General features: G+C 39.2%; 1 protein-coding gene across 22 annotated transcripts in view; it reads right to left on the reverse strand.

Annotated features, from left to right (window-relative positions):
* CELF2 (CUGBP Elav-like family member 2) overlaps window positions 1-21252 on the reverse strand; it is a 713903-nt gene that overhangs the window by 313285 nt on the left and 379366 nt on the right. For 5 of the 22 annotated variants that reach the window (XM_073328804.2, XM_073328802.2, XM_073328803.2 and 2 more), the window contains exon 1: window positions 3150-3871. The exons of 5 other annotated variants lie outside the window; for them this stretch is intronic. In XM_073328804.2, the coding sequence (XP_073184905.1) occupies window positions 3150-3256 (107 nt within the window). In that variant the 5' untranslated portion in view covers window positions 3257-3871. Of the gene's footprint in view, window positions 1-3149; window positions 3876-21252 lie in introns of those variants that run through there. 12 more of the 22 variants (XR_012156850.2, XR_012156851.1, XR_012156849.2 and 9 more) reach the window with 4 other exon arrangements.

Genomic DNA, 21252 nt, shown 5'->3' on the forward strand with positions numbered 1-21252 from the left:
CACTTGCCGTAAAAGTCCTAGATATGAATATTAACTGAATGTTGTCCTTTGTTTTTCAGCCACAAAGGTATAGTTTGCAATCTTACATTCTTAAATTTGATAACAGAAACACTTCAGTTTTATTTTAATTTAACAAAGAGAATATTAGCACATTGATGTTAGAGATAGTAATTCATGAATCTGAAGAAAATATAGACAAAGACTACAAACTAATAAGTAAATACATTACAGCTACCGTCTTCTTACAGCACTCTGATCAGGCATTTCCCAGGTTCACAGACAAGCTTGTCTTGCTCTGCTAGGTTGGTCTAAGAACTATAATTCCTTCTAGCATTACACTTGGTCATTGCAGGAACAAACAACTACTTACTGCAGGGTGTGAATTAGCTATCTTGTCACTGTTCCGGGAAGACATGTTGACAAGTTTACCAATTTCTGGGTGCCACATTGCTCTTTGAATCTCACCCATTCACAACCAGTTAAAGGTAAAGACACCTGAAGTATTATTGCCAGAGACCTCCAACCTGCAAATTCTTCTGAAACAAGAACCTGTTTCACAATCTTAACTGTTAAAATAATTAAATAAAAGACTGAAAGAGCAATGATCCAGTAAATATCCACAGAAGAATAAGGATAATATTTTAGGAGTTTTGTTTGTATTGTAAGTTTCAATTTTAATGTGAATAAAGTGTTATATGATACCATTGGCGTATACTGGACAAGATGAACACTGACTGTATAGAATATTTTCCTCTGCGTTTTATCAGTTAGCCTAATCTCAAAATATGCAAAGCAACATACTAGTGGCAGTATGGTATGAACTCATTGTGAGGTCTGGGTTTAGAAACAGGTTTGGTAATCGAGATTCCTCAACAAAGGAAGCTGGGTATGTTGTACAGGTGACATGTTAGTGACTGATAAAGTTGAAGAATTGCCATTCTGTCATTAGCACCCAGCTTTGGTGATTATTAAAGGGGTATTTACATTAAATCTGGAGCAAGCTACCACATACTTTCTTGCCTGATAATCACAAGGGACCATGATAAGAGCAGCTTCTAGAATGCATTGCATAAGGGAGGGTAACTCGACAAAAGATACCTCACCCCAGCTGCACGGTCCTGGGCAGAAAAGAACTGGCCATGTAGGGACTAGTTAACACTTCTCTGGAAGGAAAAAGTTCTTCTAAGGTACAGAAAAAAAAAGAGTGACTATAGCAGGCTTTGAGCATGATCTCATTATGTTAAACACCATGCTTAACTTTTATGGTGGTTGATTGCAAAATATGTCCTGCAAGCAAAAGTTTTCAATGTTATAACCTCTATTTAAGTTAAACACATGCACTTTTTATGACTTGTCATTTTATCTTTTTATTTACCAAAAGAGTTATAAGTTCACCTTGTTTTCTCTCTAAATGGGGAGGGGGGGACACAGAAAACAACCCACCATAAGCACAAGGCACTCTGAATGGCTCCAGTAAAACAATTTTATTTAAATGTATGCTGCTAAGAGCTCTCTCTCAGCAATATATCCTTATTTGTTAAGAGATCATTTACTCTCCTCTAAACATCAGTATGATTTCATAAAACTAACACAAGGGAATGCAGTAAACAAAAACAAGCCCTGTAAAGAAACTGTTCTCAACAAAAGCCAAACAACACAGCTCCGTATCAATCGTTTCTATTATTAAGTCCACATTTTTATTATATTAACAAGGCCAGTGATCTAGTTAATTAAGCTGTAAACTATTTAAAGACTTCAACAGTTGTGGAAACTCCAGGCTTTTGACAACACAATATCCCATTTAAGATATGTGCAGTTGTCCTGATAAATGATTTAAAGATTTTGGAAAGCTTGGTAAACGAGTTTCTTTTCATAACACTGTATTTTACGAGACTATAAGAGTACGTCCAATCCATAAACAAAAATTTCTTCAACACTCTAATCATAAACAAGGTCTTTCTAAATAGATGGATAATTCAAGAAATGTCATATGTATTAATTTGTTAGATTTTAGGACAGGAACCATCCATGTAAATTATTCTGCTTGACCTTAAAAATCCTAATGTAATAGGAGCAGTTGGATTACAAAAATGGAAAATGGTATGTATCTCTGTCTGCTTTGTAGCTAGTTTTCATTGCCAAAACAAATTTTAAAACAGTGGGCATCAACGTAACAGTCAAAGTTAAAATGATCAGACATAAAATATTGTAAACACATGTCCAGTAGCCTTGTATTTGCCAGATGGACATCAGTTTTGTAAGCATTCAGAATCAGTAAGTTTTCTCTCTACAGTTAAAGGAGAAGATAGCAATAAATCTTCAACTTAATGCAACAGACATAATTACACGATGCAAACCCCCCACTATTAACAGTGGATATCAAATTTTAAAAACCCATAAACAAGTAATACTACAACATTTCTTACTATACAGTCTATACAAATAAAAAAATAAAAAATATGGGCTAAGAAAAAAAAAAAAGCCCCAGACATGCATTAAGCTAGTTTGACAGCTCTATTGTTCAGCTGTCCCATTGTCAGACCAAAAGATGCATTCAATGCTACAATGTCTGCTAGCAAACAAACAAAAGACTACATTTTTCAAAGCAGGGTGCCAATTCTAGCATAATTCTGTCTCTCTCCCTCTGAGATAGGTAGCCGCCTCTTGCTCTCCACTACACTATGGTACGTTAAGAATACACACGCATATGTACATGTTTTCACACACATTTTTTGAACAGCTTCAAGTGATCGGGACGAGGTAGAGCGTTAATGGCTATTTATGGAGACTACGTGAAAATTAAAAGTGGTATTTAGGGCACTAGCTCTAATATGGAGTCTCTTTCCATGTTTATTCCATACCCAATGCAGAATAATGAATCAGGCAAAAATATTGCAAAGGAGATGATAAAAGAAGAACCAGCTTTCAGATGTTTTTATATTTGTTGCCTGCTTTTCTTAATACATCGGTCATCAGACACGTTAAATCCAATTGTAACTCGTGGAAATGCTGCTTGCACACAGCAATGCCTCTCTGTCTTTTTTTTTTGAAATTTTTAAATAGGGAAACTACTTAATACAGAGCATGATTATAGTCGCAGCGGGCCCAGGCAACTAGAAAGCACACATTAAACAAAGGAGACAACATACCTTAAAAGCAGCTCCTCATTTCTCATAGTAACAGCGGATTTGGGACAGCGCATGCTTTCTGCACCGATATTCTCAACAAAAGCCAGTTCAGAAGTGCGCTCAAACATCAATGCCACAGTTGCTACTCACTAATGGCTACTCTTTCTCTCTCTAGTCAGACGCTGAGTGGTGGAGCAAAGGGGCCCCTGCAGATTCACTAAGCAGAAATAATCCTCTCTGACAAGTTATGTTGTCTGGGCATATTTTACATTAATGCACTCTGCTGCCTATAGGGGTCTTGTTTGCGTTCACTATTGCCTGGCTGGTGTTAGCTCTCCTGATTACCATCAACAAAATTAGTAACCTCCCCCCCCTTCAAAAAATTAATTAATGAGTTTCCTATTCTGTTTGGTGAAATGAAAATATGAAATGCATCTTTTGTTTGCCTTGTGAATTATCAATACTGCAGCACATGGAGGCTGTGGCTGGATAGGCTTGTGTGCTTTAAGGGATTTTGCTTAGGATCTCGTTCTGGGGTTTTGGATTCACAGCAGGATTTCTCTCTCTCCCTCTTACCCCCCCGCCCTGTTTGAGTCTGAGTGGCTTTACAGCACCCACTAGCCCTGATCAGAGAAACGGAGGATTGTTGATTTGAGAGTTTAGGGACCTTTTGAGAGTTTTCAGTTTGCCTTTACCATTTGCCTTAGCAAATGACCTAGTTCAGCCTCACCGGTGGCTATGCGGATGTGCGGCTTTTACAGACATCTCTGCACAGCCATTAGGGGTTGCATTGCTATTTATTCACTTTCAATCTGTGAAAGAGACCACAGAGTCACATCTGTAAAGCAATTTGGGCCAAAAGCTATTCCCATTGAAGCCAATGGGACCCTCGCCATTGAGTTCAATAGAAACAGTGGCCCTTAATCACAAGTTTCCAATGGGGTCAAAATGAAGTGTACTTTCACATCTGGGCTCATTCATGCCATTCAAACCTCTATACCTCATCTCTATCTCGTGTATTTAAGGTCTAAACCAGATATGTAGATACGTGGGCTCCCCCCTGCTAAAACACCAAGAGACTGATGCTCATTCACTCTGTGGCCTCTTTACACCGCTCTAACAGTGTAAATAGATCTCAAAGTGGGCACCAATTCCATGAGGTCCCCTTTATGCTACCAGAGTGGTGCAAAGAGCAATCGGGGTAAATGAGAATCAGGCCTCAAATGCAGAATTATTTGAAGGGCTGGAGTGTATGCCTTGCACACTAAGCTACAGACAGATTGAATCTCAAACTTTCCCAAAATTCAGGTGTGTCTTGATTTAGGATTTTTCCTGGGAGTCCCCCTTTTTATACCACACATCGGTATCTTATATGGACTACTCATTAGTGTATCCCTGTTTGCAGCTGAACATAATTTCACAGCTGGAGGATTCCCTTACTGAATGTTGGTGTTACTGGTTGGGTTTGGTCTCATTGGTGGGTGGGAGAGGGGATTGGGGGGCTCTGGGGAAGCAGTCACCAACCCAGCAAATATGATGGTGGGTTCTCACCTTCAGTGAAAGGAAAACATGATATTATGGCGGGCAAAGGTTTGTCCTTAGATTTGTACATAGGGCTAGTCTACAGGGGAAGTTACTGCACAGCAAGCTGGGGTGCTGTAGATTCATCCCTGGCTTGTCAGGCAGTAACTTGCTGTGAAGAAAAGCCCTTACACCTTGTAAACTCGTTGTGGCAGCGACTGTCTTTTTTGTTCTGTGTTTGCACAAAGGGATCCTGTCTATGACTGAGGCTTGTAGGTACTACTGCAAAACAAATAGTGCATTTTCATTGTTAAAAGTACATACTCCAAAGTGCACTCGAAGGCATTGCATTTAGCTTTCACTGAAAATCAATGCAGCAGTCATGAGAATTGGCTGGGACAAAGCTGTGCTACCATGACAAGTCCTGCAACTCAAACCCCAAATACTAAATCCTAAAACCCTAGCTCCAGTACTGCCATTTCAGGCTTTGGTGACTGGTGCTTTAGATTCACTGGCACCCTAGATTCTCTCTCTCCCTCCCTGGACATGAAGTTCTGAGTTCTGTACTGGTGCACGAATGCTTTCCATCTCCAAATCACTTTTGCCTGCTGTAACCTGCCATGGCAATTGGGTTGGTCCAGACCAGTTTCAGATTCATAAGATCGATGTTTGGAGGACTACAAGCTCCAGGGTATGTGAGAGAATGCACAGCTGAATGCGGAGTGTCAGGATAAACTACTACAACTGTCCAAAAACATGGGAGGAATCACCATCTTAAGAAAGTACAATGGTTTCTTTTCAGGACAGATTAAAATGGCTTCTGTAGAGTCCTTTGGGCCTAGTTATGGAATCAACGCAGCTTGCGTTGGGTAGCTGACTGAACCTGGTGTTGGGAAATCCTTGATCAATTCTGCTCCTACATGGAAGGAAAAGTAGCAGTTATGGGAAATGAAGTCTAAGGATTTTGAACTCATCCACAGTGTAAAGAAAGCAAAGCAAAAACCACTAAGTGGTAAAACTAAAAGACAAAAACAACCCATTTTTCTATCATACAAAATGAAATGACTGACTTAGCGACATCTGCAGTGAGATCACAGCTGCTGAGGATAAGTGGGAATGTGTGATGCCTATTACCTTTCCACTGCAGGACGTACTAAACAGGAGTGCCTTTAAAATAATATAGCATTAAGGGAAGATTAAACCACATGCACTGGGCTATCTGATTTCTGTCAGGATGAAATCCCAGGTATAGAATTTAAGGTAAATACAGCACTTAGCATCAGATCACAAATATGTAACTTCTACATATATACTGTAGATTCTTGTACACACTGTAGATTCTTATATACAAACATATGCAGTGGTAGCCATTAAAAGCTTTAAAATTCCTTTAGCTAGTATTTAATGCAACTACAGGACTCCTAGAAATTATGTAAGCATTTCCCATACTAATTATACTGTCCTGCATAAACTGAATGTTGTGGCAATGTTAATTACTTGCAAAGGCTTCATGGCGACCAGCATAAAGTCAGTGGAGCAAGAATGATTTATACCAGCTGAGAGACTGGCCTATATTCTGTAACTTCCCCTTGGATTACTTTTAATCATTCAGATTGCTCAAGAAAACAACAGAATTATCATATATCCAAAACAAACTGTGCTACTGCCCTATAAAGGGGCAATAGCATGTGATGGGCACCAGTCTACATCTGATCACATACAGAGGAAAGATGGTCCAGTGGTTAGAACATCAGCCTAGGATTTAGGACATCAGGATTCAAGTCCCAGTTCCACCACAAATTGCCCTTGTGATCTTGAGCAAGTCACTTAGCTTCTCTGTGCCTCAGTTTCCCACACGTAAAATGAGGAAAATAGCAGCACTGCCCTATCTCAACAGGGTGTATTAAGGTAGGGCATTAAAGATTGTGAAGTCCTCAGCGACTACAACAATGGACTAATCCGTATCAGTGCCTAAGATAGACAGAACATTATCTAACACCTTCCCACAAGAGGAACCTACAACTTCAACCAAGGCCAGATTGTGCGCTGTCATTTACTCCTGTGCAAAATGAACGCAATGATACTGTAAAAAGCTACAGTTCTGATGCGATAACATTTTACACCCACTTTGCACTAGTTGAAGTGATTATGCAAGGTTTCAGGCAGCAGATAATCAACATCCCACTCAAAAGAGTAACATGGCTGTCCTTTCTGGCATCTCTCTTGGGAGAGGAGCTGGATGGTTCACCCGGGTTCTATCACCATCAAGAGCAGCCAGCTGCTTCCTCCGAAGTCTCCCACTAACGAGAGACACTCCGACGGCCTGAAGTCAATACGAATTTCAGAGTAGAGCTGGCTGAACATTTTTGGTATAAAAAAAATAAAGATTTGGGATGACTAAAACATTTCAGATATTTTGCCAAATTGTTTTGGTTGTAAAAAAGCATTTCAGTTGGGGGTGGGGGTGTTGTTATTTTTTCAGTTCAAAATCTAAATGAAATGTTTCATTTGACGCAAAAACAACAAAACAAAACGTTCTCTCTCCAGCATTTTGGTTTGCCAAAATCTCTTCGGAAAATTTTGTGTTTTGAATTCACCTGAAGCTATTTTTCCCCCTAATTTTTTGGGACTGCCATAAAACTGAAAAACCTGCTATTTGCACCACTGTACTTCAGAGCAGAGGGACTGATTCTGCTAGCACTGAACTCAGTGGGATTTTTTGGTACGTTCTCACTGGGAGAGGAACCACAATGTTTTCTTTATGTGCCATTATTTAAAAAAAAATCCAAATCATAAACAATGGGAGGCAACATGGCCCAGTAGATAGGACAATGAGCTGGAAGTCATGAGACCTGCACTCTTTTCCTGGCTCTGCAACTGACCTGTGTGTGACCTTGGGCAAATCAATTTGCCTCTCAATGCCTCAGTTTCCCCCCCATATTTTGTTTATACGGTTCATTTCAGTTGTAAGCTTCATGGTACATGGACTGTCTCTTCCTGTATGTTTCTACAGAACCCAGCAGAATGGGGCCCTGATTTCAGAAGTGGGTATTCACCCACAAAAGCTTATGCTCCAATACGTCTGTTAGTCTATAAGGTGCCACAGGACTCTGACGCTTTTACAGACCCAGACTAACACGGCTACCCCTCTGATACTTGAGAAAAATGTACTGGTACATTGTGCAAACTATACATGCCTGCAGTTGCTAGGGTTGCCATCTTTGTGCTAAGATGAAACACCCCAGCTGAAGAAGGCATATTTTCAAACTCCTGTGGTAAAAATGAAGCAAAGGGAGAGAGGACCATGGTCCTCTAGTGTAAAAACACAGGATAGAGGAATGGAACTTCCCAGTGTCAGATTTGGCATTAACTTTTCAGGGCCTTGGGCAAGAGTTTTAGCTTCTCTGTCTACTTTTCCGATCTAAAAAATGGAAGTGACAATATTTAATGAGCTGCAAAATGCAGGTCAGACTGAGTGATGAAGAGATTTTTGCTAGCATTACTGTATGTGTATGAGCTTCACATGGGGTGTGGTGAAGATTAAATAATGTACGAAAAGCACTTGGGAGATGTAAAGTGCTGTGTAAATGATAAGAATAATTATTAAGGCAGTAAGAGAAGATGATTTGTTTTAAGTTTCCTACCACAGCTGGTGCCAATGGTCCTGCTGCAGCTCTTCCTCTCTGTTTGTGAGAAGAAGCATTCTCCCATTCGACAGAGCTGACGCAGTGCATCTCAGCAGCTGGAGGACAGAGGCTCCAGAAGGAACTAAAAAAAGGTTTCTTAAATCATGTGCTTCAGTACTCCTTTTGCACCAGTTTAAAAAAATAAGGTGAAGTCATGGCAAATCACCATTTTGAACATGATAAATCAGCACATTTTAAAGAAAATTCTTGACTTGAAACAGATAACTGGCTATGTTGTGATTTCAGACATGCCCCCCTCTGCAAAGAAACAATTTATTTGGAAGGGTCTACATATCATAATAGCATCCAACCAGCAGCTAAAAAAAATGTAGAAGAAAGCAGATCAAAGGCACAGAGAGAAATAGCTAGGACAAACAGAGATACATCTGAGAGATGACAACTTCCAGTTACAGCCTGTGACTTAAAATAGAAAATAAACTAAACTGTCTTTGATATAAATAGAACACTGCACATCCTAAAGTAGGGTATCTTTATTTTTAACTGGTTGCAGCTCCTATGTCGCCACCTCTGGCTCTGCCATGTATGATATCGTAAACCATATGACATCACATGATCAGTGAACTTACATATGTATTTATTTACATTCAGGTAAATACTTTATACTTGCTGGAATGGATGGCACACATGCAGGCAATAACATGTATGAGAATTTTATGATTTCTCATCAGTTTAGATTAAAATTAGAAATAAAACAATAATACAGTTTACTCTTCTATTGTTCCTGTAATCCAGAATGATCATTCTCTCTCTCTTACTATGCTAGTGCCTAAGGACCAACTAAGAATGAAGCCCCATTGCACTAGGTGCTGTGCAAACTAGTAGACAGTCCCTGCCCTGAAGAGCTTACAGTACGAATAGGCAAGGGTGAGGGAAGGGATATAATGCACAAGCAGAGTGAACAATGTGATGGAAGCAAATGATATGTTAGCTCCAGAAATCTACATACAAATGAAAAAGATTGAAGGCAAACTCCTACTGACTGGGGGAAGCTGATGGCTAGCTGAGGACACTTGAATAAATGACTGCTAGAATTGTAGGATATAAGACTTTGAGGGAGGAAGATGAAAATTTTCAGACATATATTACATACTATACATGCACTAAAAGACTAAAAGAAAAGGAAAATGATCTATTTCTATACACAGTTACCATAAAACAAAACTGATTAAGAACTACAAGAAAAACTGTAAAAATTTCATAATCAAGCAACTATAAACCCTTGTTTCAGTAGCTTTCATCTTTGACTAATTAATTGCACTACATGCTATAAAATAATCATCACTCACTTTTGCAATTCTTTAAATGCTGTACATTTTTTTAAAGCATTAGGATTGATTAAATAAAAAATTGCCTGTTATATAAATCTTCAGTTTGATTTCAAGTGCCTCTCTCCTGCTATCATATAGTTAATATTTTTGCCCAAACCTAAATTTGGCTAGTATTTTCAAAAGTGGCTAATGATTTTGAACGCCTCCATATTTTTTGGTGCTCAACTTGAGTCATATTAAAGGGACTGGATTTTCAGCTATTAGATGCTCAGCATGTTTTGAAAATATCATGCCCCTTTGAAGGCGTCTAAAGTCGGGCACCCAAAAAATGGAGACATTTGAAATCTCTAATCACTGTTGAAATTCTTGGCCAAATTTAGGTTTTGTTGTGCTAAATGTTCCTTGATCTATCAGAGCACAGGTTTTTAAATTGCAAAGATCGCAATGTCAAAAGTGCTACTATGAGCTCTGACATATCATTCAAAAACAAATGACAGGTTTAAACTATATATATATATATATATATATATATATATAACAAACTAGGAAAAATATTGCTTAAGAGATGAAGAGGCTAAGCTCTTAAGCATGTGTAAATCGGTGTTGTTCCATTGATATCAATGGAGTTAAGCCCAAATACACCAGCCGAAGATTTGGCCCCAAATCATAAACAAACTGTGATCTTGATTCTACAAGATGCTGCGTGTACTCATCTCCAACTGGTGTTATCTGATGCCAAGGGCCATAAGCACTGTCCAACACTTACAGACTTTATCCTGCCCCAAGGATATGTCCCCTTGTGATGCTACAGCTGTGGAGACTTTGGTGGGCCATGCAAATTATATGGCCACTCATTCCAGGAACTGGCCATGTAGTTTTGCTCAAGATTCTCCCCCTTCCAAGGTTACTGGGCTCATCAGTATGACATAAGGAAATAAGCTTAGCATGTCCCCAAAGGTCTTGAGGAGAGGAACAGGTTGTTTGTTCTCTGGCAAGGAGAACACATGCTTTAGGCTGCCAGGGCCAACTCCTCTGAAATGCAGTTCGGTCAGGGACATGAAGAAATGCCATGCAACCTCCCCAAGAATTCTGCCAGCTCACCCAAGGACCATAGAATATTCCTTTCTCTCTCCCCAATTTCCATATGGCACATACACTCCCTGTGGGCAGGTACCATTCTGAGAAGCTCCAGAAAAGGACCTAGATCTATAGATAGGGTGTTGCTCTGGAGTAAAAATCCGTGATGTCAGCACAGGAAAAAACTGAATCTAAACAGGGAATATACAAGAGGAAACTAGTCATTTGCACAAGCTCCTTCCATTCCAAAGGTGTTCAAGACACTGCTGTGGATCTGGAGGAAGGGATGTACCTAAGCTCTTGAATCATTTGATCCACTGCATAGTCACCATCTGCAGCCTTCTGGGGCCTCCACATTGCAGAAGACAGCATGTATGTTCAGCTGGACAGAGCTCTTAGGTGTTAGCAATGTTACCATCTGCTGCAGGGAAAACAACACCTGCAAGGTCTTAACAAGGAAAAGGCAAGGGTTCAAAAATCTCTTAATTTAATATATAAATGCCTTAAGTGATTTCTAACTACACCATACTGATTTGTGCCTTAAACATTTCCTAATCCTGCCCCCACCCACACTTTTCTATTCTCCCTTAAGAGCCCAATCCTGCAAGCTGCTCAGCATCTTCAATTCCACCTCAGCACCCTGCAGGGACAGCCCCCCCCCAAATTGTTATATGTGAAAATCCACACATCAGGTTAACTTCTTGCTGACCTTGTGCTGATTAATGCAAATTAAATTTCATGCTAATTGGCTTGAGTGGCTCGCATGAAGACCAGAAATGCTTATTTTTTGCTGGTGGTGTTGAAATATACTCCTACTATTTGTTCAATAGTTTTATGGAAATCATTATTAGTTTTATAGCATCCTCATAAAGGCAAATCTGCATAGAACGTCTTATAGAAACAACAAGGAAAAATAAGCATTCCAAAATGGCATTTTCCACTTCTGATCCAATGTTGCAGAAACCCCACTTCTACCTCATGGGGGGAATTTTATGGCTCATTTAGAGCCCAAGTTCCCAGATGCATTTTATAAAACCCTGAGCCAGTTTTGTTCTGGCCTTCACTCCTTAACATCCTTGTTCTTGTCAGGGAAGCATGGAGACACCTGATTTCTGACATCTGACTTGATAAGTGGGGGATGGTAAACAGGGCTGGGTATTTTAGATCCTACAATGCTCTTTACAACCAGAAGATAAAATGAGCAATTACTTCATCTAGTGATGCCAGGCAGAGGACTCTTACAAGGGGCTGAGTATCAATTTCCAGGATAGAAATGTTACTGTCGCATTATAAGTGTCAGTAGGTCCAAATCTCAGATATGAGTCTTGACACTATAATGGTTCACTGTGGTTTTGTCTGGCAGTTGGCTTAGTATCAAATGGACCAGCAGGTATTGCTTAGCCTTACGGGAGCATCTGCAGTGTCTTGACATTTGAAGTATGAATGCATTTTTGAATTCATGTTCAGCATCAGGGAAAAGATTTGACTTGAATCATGAAGAAGCTAAAATCATTTCAATGCCCAAGGAACAGTTTCTTCTTCTTCTCTCTGAATTGAAGTAGCACATTTCATCTGAAGATCTCCAAGAGTTTTAAAAAATTAAGTAATTAAGCGTTGCAACATGCCCCTCTGGGCTGGTAAATATGATTCTCTCCATTTTACAGAAAGAGAAGTTGTGGCATAGAAAAGTAATATGAGTTGTTCAAGGTCTCTCTCTCTCTCACACACACACACACACACACACAGTCAGAATAATCTCTCTGAAATATTCAGATAACATTCTGCCACTAATCTGTACTTGGTCACTCCCCATTGTCACGTCCATCCTAATCATTCCAAAAGAACAGAAATACTGATACAAACACCATGATATAACATATATGGTTTACTTACTGCTGTCACCCGTCACCTCCCAATGCCCCAACTCCATGGTATTCCCTTGTATATCGGACACACTTGCTTTTAACACTTGTGTACTGCCAAGAATTCTACTCAGCTTAAACAAAATGTTAGTAACTAAATTTAAAAGAAACCTAAGCCAATGTAACACCACAGCTCAAATATTTGTTACTCTAAATGACCTGCTGCCTAAAGAAGACTCTTTCCTTGTGTTGTATCCCTCTCGCCACCATTCCTCCATTATGAGTTGGTGTCTATCCCCCTTACATCACTGTAATGTCTGTTTCAATGAGTTTCTAAATACCTAGAGGGTAGGGACCTCATCTTAATTTTGACTTCTACAGAATCAAGTATACTAATAGCATTGCTACAAACCATAAACAAGAAAGCTGCAAGAGTCTGAACTCCCAATCCAGCCTAATCACAGGGCATCAATCCCTCCTGCTTTAAATGGGGATTCTACACCAATGTGTAGGCGGGTTAAGAACCTGTGCCTGAAAACGCTGATTTTTCAGGTTAGACACATAAGTGTACCCGTTGACATGTGAGAAAGGAATGACCGTAAGGGCCCGCTCTGTGGCATAATAGCTGAATACCTTCCCCCTCCCTACCCTCCCTGCAGCCTCTCTCAAACAGAGATTCTTCTGTCACATTCTATTAAATGCTGTGCGATGATTCTGTCATTAGGATTACTCTGTAGGACAGACAGCTTGGAGACTGCCAAATTCATTAAAGATCTTCAGTTGGACTTCATGGGGCCTTTCACGTACCCTGAGCAAACAAACACCCTTTGTGCTCGAGAACAAAGGGAGTTTTGGCCCTTTTGTTTGATGTCAATCACAATCTGAGATTAATGATGCTGTTTCATATATGCCAAGTTACACACACACCCCCCACGAACGCCAGACTCGCCGTGTTCACAGTACACTTCAAAAAGGCATAGAGTGAAAAACAATGTTAATACCAATCAGCCTCAGAAAAGAAAGAAGTTCTTTGCATGTGAGTGCATTTTACTCATACGACTGAAGAGACCACCACCGCAGAGGGAACATATGCTGGGACAGTATTTCCTTAGTTACTGCTTTACCTCATCAGGGCTGGTTAGGCGGAGTGGCTATGTATCCACTAAATGCCTGTTCACGAATTGGAGCATTGCAGGCATTCCCCCATTCGGAATCAAAGGGAAAATAAATACAGCTTCATCCCAACTGAATGTGACATTCGCAGCTGCTATGTAAACAAAGTGTCTCCGTTTTCCTTGGTGAGGCTCTCTGCGGAGGCACTTACTCTAACACGGCAGCAGACACAATCCTGAATTCCCTACACCCTCCCAGCTCCTACTGGGGAGCTTCAGGGAGTATAGGATTAAGTTCCCAGAGTGTGTGGTGCAAATTCTGGAAGGGGGCTCCAAAGCTGTAGCAAGATGACTGCATGGAAGACGGACACTGAAATCAACAGCTCAGAAACAGCAGAGTGCTCTTAATTAATGAGTGCACAGTAAGCTAAGCAAGGCTTACTCTGTGCTGCCTGAAGTTTTGACCAGGAGTGGTCAATGGATGGCTGACCCTGTATGAATAAAATACACCCCCCTAGATTTTTCACATACCAGGGACCATAAGAATAAGGAGAGAAGGAAAGGTGTCATAGCACAGCTCAGTACGTGATGATGGAATGAGTGGCATCATGGCAGCACTCTGGAAAGGAAAGGTTAGTGTCTGGGCTGTGAGTCTGATTTTCACAAAGTGAGTTGTGTTTTCCTCTGTAAGCCAGTTATGTGCAAATACCACAAGCCATAACCTGTCTTTGACAGACTGCTTGAATTACAATTGTGTTATTTAGTCTTTTATTCCAACACCTATTGTAAATCTTTTGGTAGCACAAGAGTTTACACTTCTCATTTAACATAATAGACTTTAATAAATGACATGGTTCCTCTTGATAATTTGCAAATCTTTGCTACATATTGAATATTACGCTAGGTGACTGTTAGATTTTCCACAGGGTATCAAAGGAAAACGAAGTCCCTTCATTCAAAGAAACGCTACAACACATCACATTCATTTGGAAGACTACTGCACCACAGGGCAGAGCATGTCACACCTATAGCAAGAGAGATAAACACCAGAGGGGCACCATGGAGAAGTCTGTGAAATTTAGTTGCAACCTGAATCTCACTCAACCCAAGATTAATTTACACACATATGCATTTATTTTTCATTCACATCCCTGTCTGTTCCAGTCAGAACAGAAGTGCTGAAATACTTTGGAAAATGCTGCTCTCATGGTATTTCAGGCCCAACTAGAACTCAGAAAGCTCCTACAAAACTCCTCGTCTCATGAGATATTCTCTGCAATTTTGCAGACCCAAGAGATTTGGATAAGCTTCGGATAAGCTTCAGATAAGGTACTCAGATACCACAGCCATGGACACAGTATAAGAACCTGAACAGATAAAGCACGTGAACTTTTGGGTTCTTTTGGGTGTTGCCAGAATAATAAGTAAATAAATAAATAATCTGATGCAAACCTCCTAACCTTTTGATGTTTGACCATCATCTCTACAGAGGGTACTGCTCATCCAGTCATTCATTCATTCAGAAGCACTATTTGCTACACACACTTTGTAGTCCCAATAGCAAAATAATCTCATAATGTTGCACACGGAGGTAGATGTGATTTATCCCTTATTACAGGTTGGAGAAAGAACACACTTTCCTGATCTCCTTTAGGATATAAATTATAAAGCGAGTCTCACCAGGTGATGTGTGCTGCCATGGCTTGGTATCGTACTACTTATATTTAATGCACAATAGTATTGTCATTAAAATTAGGATGCATTAAATAATGAAACAACTGTGAAAACATTTCCCAGAGAACACAAGCAATAAGAAGTGGAAAGGAGCAAGAATAGTGGGCAAGAGATCTGCTCCCACAGTTAAGAGCATCTTAGTAAGAGTGTGCAAGCACCTGACTCTGTTTACCATGGTGCATCCATTTCACAGGGGCTCTCTGATTTGTACACTTCGCATACTTTAATACTGTACTATATCATACCTAGCTGGATGTTCACTGGTATAATCTAAGGCAAAGGTTTTTGAATGGTGGTCTATGGAACACTAGTGGTCTGTCGAGAACTTGCTGCTGGTTCGTGGGAAATGGCTCCTCCTTATTTTCAATTCCTAAACTGCACTAAAACAATCAAGTGAAGAGATATTAAATTACTGCAGTTGCTACAAGGATTTTAGAATTAGAACTGGAAGAGCTCTTGTGAATGAGTGGGGAGATGATTCGGGGACAACCTTTGTATTCAAATAGAGTTTACACTATGAAAAAATTAGAGAACCTCTGATCTAAATAACCTGCTGCAACTATACAACCGGCTTTGTTGGTAGCTGGAAACTCATGACGTTTGCATCTTCTTTTCTTCTACCTTTTAGGTTTATTCTTGAAGCAGAAGAAGACTGGCTCAAAGCCCATTGAAGTCAATGGCCGCCCCTGCACTGACCAGTGTGCTTTGGGTCAGTACGTGAGTGATGATGCTCGTGCTTTAGTAATAGCAGAAACAAGTTTCTTAAAAGAGATGAGATTCACAAAGCTACATATGATCATCATCTAAATTGATCATTGCTAAGTACTGTACATCTGCCTGGGGGTTAGTGCCCCACTCACTTATGATAGCATGATACTCTGTCACAGCAGATGAATCAAAATTGGCATCCAAGAATCAAAACTGTTCATCTTTAAACACCGAAGTTTGGATTCCCACTCAAGAGTGACCAGTAGACTACCACTGGGGCATATGTGCTTATCATTTAATGAAGCTCTCGGTTGGATTAACTGTCAGAACTAAAAAGAAAAGCTTATTAATGTTAAAATACAACTGAACTCCAGTCAGAGATGTGATTATAGCTCGGGTAGGCACCTGGGCTAGCTTTAATCTAGCTAGCATGGCTAAAAATAGCAGCCAAGACGTAATGGCACAGGCTTCAGCATGGGATGTAAAAACCTGCCCTAGGCCTTTGGTTACAAACTGACATTGCTAGCCTGTACTGAAGCATCCTTGTACCCAAGCTGCAGTCACACCTCCAGCTGCAGCGTAAACATACCTGTAAGTCACTTTGTCTGAGGCAGAGTGCTGGCAAATGGTTAAACAATAGGCATTATTAATGAAAGCTCAGTTGTCTGCCTCTTTGTCAAACAGGCCAAAAACACTCCACAGACCTTCCCAGAGCCTTACAGTTTTATTTATATAGTATGAACCATTTGGCAAAGCCATGTTCAAAGAGCTTTTGCCTTCAGACAGGGTTTCATATAGCATTTATAAGAACAGAGCATGATTTCATATTCTTTCCAGCACAGTTCAACTTCACTCCATTTAAAAGTTCTTTGAAGCCCTTGACCTCTGCTATTCTGAAACATAATGCCAGGAAAACCTATTTTTGACTCTGATTATGATATTCCGCTGCTCCCAGAAAATTTTCTATGCAGCATGAGTAGATCAAATTATTTTCATTACATCTTTTGGTCGCAAAGAATAGTGACACATAATTAGACAGCTAAATAGCAACAGTTTCCTTCTGGTAAATTTGCCATAGCTAATTTTGATAATAAGACCCATAATTGTTTTATGCTCATTCAATATGCTAAGTTTACCTAATACAAAAACCCACCAGAATCTTTACATGAATTTTTGTTTTGTTTCTAGAGGAATCAATGTCATTATTAATCAGAAGAGGAATGCAGAATAAGAGGACGATAAATCTCCTTTGGTCTTATTTGACTTTCATATTTATGGTTTGGATAAGGTTATTATTAAGGAATTTTCAAGCTGTGATTGAGAGAGGGAAAGAAATGGGCTGGGAAGCACTGCACTCAAAAATACCATGCTATTGTTGATTTCTGCAGAATTTATGTAAATTCTTTAGGTTCTGCAGATTTAAATATGCTAAATAGAAGCCTATTCCCCAATCTCCAGACTACTGACCTCTAATCTCTAGATCATCAAACTAATATTTTTGAGAACAAGGTTAAAATAAAAAATATGGGGCATAGAGCTAATGGGATTTTATATGTTTGGCACTGGTTTTTTTGTTTTTTTTTGCTTCTGAAGCATCAGAGTAAAATTCACGCAGACTATAGTTGTCTGTTGTATATCTAGCTGCCCTGCAAAAACATAGAATACAGTAGCTATTTGAGCTACAATTTTACAACTCAATATATGGTAATGGGTGAAATGTCCTAGATAAATAAAAGTGTCCAATTTTTACAAAGCCAGTGTTGCCCACATTGCTTCTTACATTCTTTGACGGGATAAGGTCAATGCCCATTGGCTACATAAGAATTCCATCAGTGTGGCTATTGTCATAGTAACGTTTAAACTAAGCTTTGCAAGCAGGCATTCATTGGTCACTATGCAGAGCGAGAAAGCACTCTGAATTTTAACTCTTTATCTTACCTTTTTATATAAGGCTTGCCAAATAGTGGTTTAAATTTCAGACTACCACATTTTACTATGGTCTTTTCGGAGAAAGTGTACAGTATGTTACTCTGAAATCCAGTTAAAAGATGGCATTGTTTACCCCTATTCAGAATGCCATATAATAAAATAGACTAACTCAGTACCACATAACCCTGAACTTTTAAGGTTCTTGAAATCCAGATTCAATCTTTTCAGTTGATATCTCTCACTCTTCCCCATGGCACCTATATATATATATGATCTTTCAAACACATGCACAATTTCTTATCAGAATTATACATTGTCAAAAGCTCAAAAAATAAATGTTTTGAATGGTTTTCCATTATATGTATACATATTTTTTACTGACATAATGTCTATAATATGAACAATTAAAAGAAGAATAGCTTTAATGCAGGTCTTACAAAGATATCTTTTGTCTTTTCTTGTGCCTTTTAAAAGACAAACCTATCAGGAGAAAATGTTATGATAATGTATTACCATGCTGAGTTAATTGTCAATTGCAAGTTACTTAAGTGTACTTTAATGATATGTATAAAGCCTTATTTTCAACTCTAATAGCTATTAATGCAAGGGAGAGAAAATGAAACCAATTTTCCCCAAGTTAAAGTGGAGCTCTATGATGAATAAATGTACAAAATTTCTAAATATAACACAATCTTTAAGTTTTGCAGATAATGGGAGCCCACACTTTAATATTTTATTGTAGCTTCAGACTACCTTTCAGGTAACACTTTTGTAATGTCATATGGTTTATAATACATGATCTAGGGCGACATTAGACTGTACTTTTAAACGTAGTGTTCGTGGAAATTTTTTCAAATGGTAAGAATTCATTCCCAAGGACCATAATGAATGAACTGCAGACGAAGGCCCAGTGGTATGGGAAGTCTGGGGAGCCAAACTGAAGACCTCAAAGACCACTTCATTACTTCACAGACTGTTCTCAAGGACTGTGGAACTAGTGGTGTTGACTTCATATAGAGTTTAGGAGAGCCACAACCAAAGTGCCACTCATCTATCATTCTGCACCTCTACAGCCAAGCCCTGGGGTACATCTCTCATCTTTGGGTAAAACCATTTCAATGAAGGTGTGCAGACACCTCCTGAATCCACTTCTATGTACCTCAGTGCCCACATAATTGCTCTTCTGCATGACTCAACACTCTGTGTCCTCTTTCCTCCAGAGGTGAGTGGTCTTTGCTAGGTCCACAAGACTCCAAGGGATATTGCACTTGTAAGAGTTCAAAGACTTTCTGAAGCACGGCTAAGGGAGAGTAAAATCCCACACCCAAGATGGTATTCTACCTAGGAAACTTCATGGGTTTGGACAAATAATTTCCCAGGTATCTTCAACTATCCTGCAGACTTTTCTAGAAGGGAACAAAATTATGGTGTATAGTTTCTTTGTGGATCATAGATGTGCCTTCTGTGTACAGGCTTCATGGTAAGACAACAGTACTACATCTCCCACACTTTCCCCACTGATCTTTAATAAAATTTGCATGTTTAAATGTCAAATCATTTCTTAATTAAGTTTCTAGAAAGTTTGTTACAATATGGGGAAAAAAGTGACCATTGTCAGACATTACATGTTTAGCAACTCTCCTTTATCTGCAGGAGAAACTATGCTTTCATTATCACTGTGCCTTTTGCATTAGCACTTCTGAAATGGGTCTATGAAATGTACTTCCTTGCTATTTCATTTTCATTAAGAAAAAAAATTGCAAATCCTCTTCTGTACCTGGGGAACAATGTGCTTGTTAGGAAAGATTGCTTTGTTCAATCATCGGGTTTCAATAATGCCCAAATTGAGTCACTTCTCAGTCTTAAAACTATACATTTTACTCTAGCAAAGCCACTCAGGAAAGGGAGTTTTTTAATTCCAGAGACACTGCAATTTTAAACATCCTTTGGGACTAATTTGTTTTGAAAGATATTAGTAGCTGAGTATAAGCCTGCCAAATGTCAACTAGGTCTTCTTGCTTATGGATATTTAAGGCTAAAAATCTTTCTTGCTTTTGAAGTAGTTGGAAGTAACCTTCACACAGCATCAGATGTGCTTCATTAGCGAATGTCTTTGTGTGTACATATCTGAAATAAAAGATGTTTAGTTTTACTGCTCCCTCTAAACAAAAATAGGATTTTGCGGTACAATTGGCACGCCACAAAACATCCAGTTAGGATTTCCCACACTCAGATCCTCTCACTAGACTCATGCATAATAGCACGTGCTGGAGGCAATTCTGTGTCTGGATGAAATATTAATTATGAACATTAGTTTTTTATTATTATTTGAATTGCAGGAGAGCCTAGTAGCTTCAGGTCCTTGGCCATAGCCCAGTTGTGCTAGGCACTCCACAAACTCTCAACAACAAGTCAGTACTTGTCAGTTTTGACAAAATTTGCCAGGTTTGAGAATCTTTAAACATAAAAAAGTAAAAAATAAAAATACAAAATAGATGTATACATTTCCAAAGAGAAGATGTTAGTCTATAGTACAATCAGCACAAGACCATGAGTCTGGAGTCCTGAGTCTGGAGTCCTATGTCTGACCCAACTTCTTCCACTCACCAGCCTTAATACACTTGACTCTTTGCCAACCAGTGGCAGATTTTGAGGCTTCACTTCATTAGAAGAGAAATTAGTGTCACAGGTGTAAGGTATTTTCTAGTGTAATTTATTTATTTACACAATGTACACAAAACCAGATTTTCAATGTAGCACGGATGCTCAGGCGTGGGCTTGGAAACAGTAAATCTACAAGCCCTGGACCCGGATTTACAATGCAGTGCACTCATACCCTTATGTGTCTTTGAAAATTTTGCCCTAGGCTGTTGGATGTGCATCAGCTTGAGACCCTGCTAGATGTCATAACTAAGCAGAAGTAGGCCTGATCAGAACTTAAAAAGAAGACCCCTCAATGCTGCACAAAGTTTTGTCCAATTTCAAAAGAATCAAAATTATAATAAATAAAAATGATAATAATGCAATGACTTCCTGATTGAGGCTATATCTGCACCTACTCAGCACAGTGACTTTGTTGAAGAAAAGGAGAATAATAAGATTGGTTATTATTCAAACTTAAAGGGCATCAAAATCAATATTTCCTGATAACACACTAACAAAAACTTCTTGAAAGACCAATTCTGTTTCCCATGACTCAAAGCTAC

This window comes from Lepidochelys kempii, chromosome 1 (assembly GCF_965140285.1).
Source record: "Lepidochelys kempii isolate rLepKem1 chromosome 1, rLepKem1.hap1, whole genome shotgun sequence".
NCBI classification, from domain to species: Eukaryota; Metazoa; Chordata; order Testudines; family Cheloniidae; genus Lepidochelys; species Lepidochelys kempii.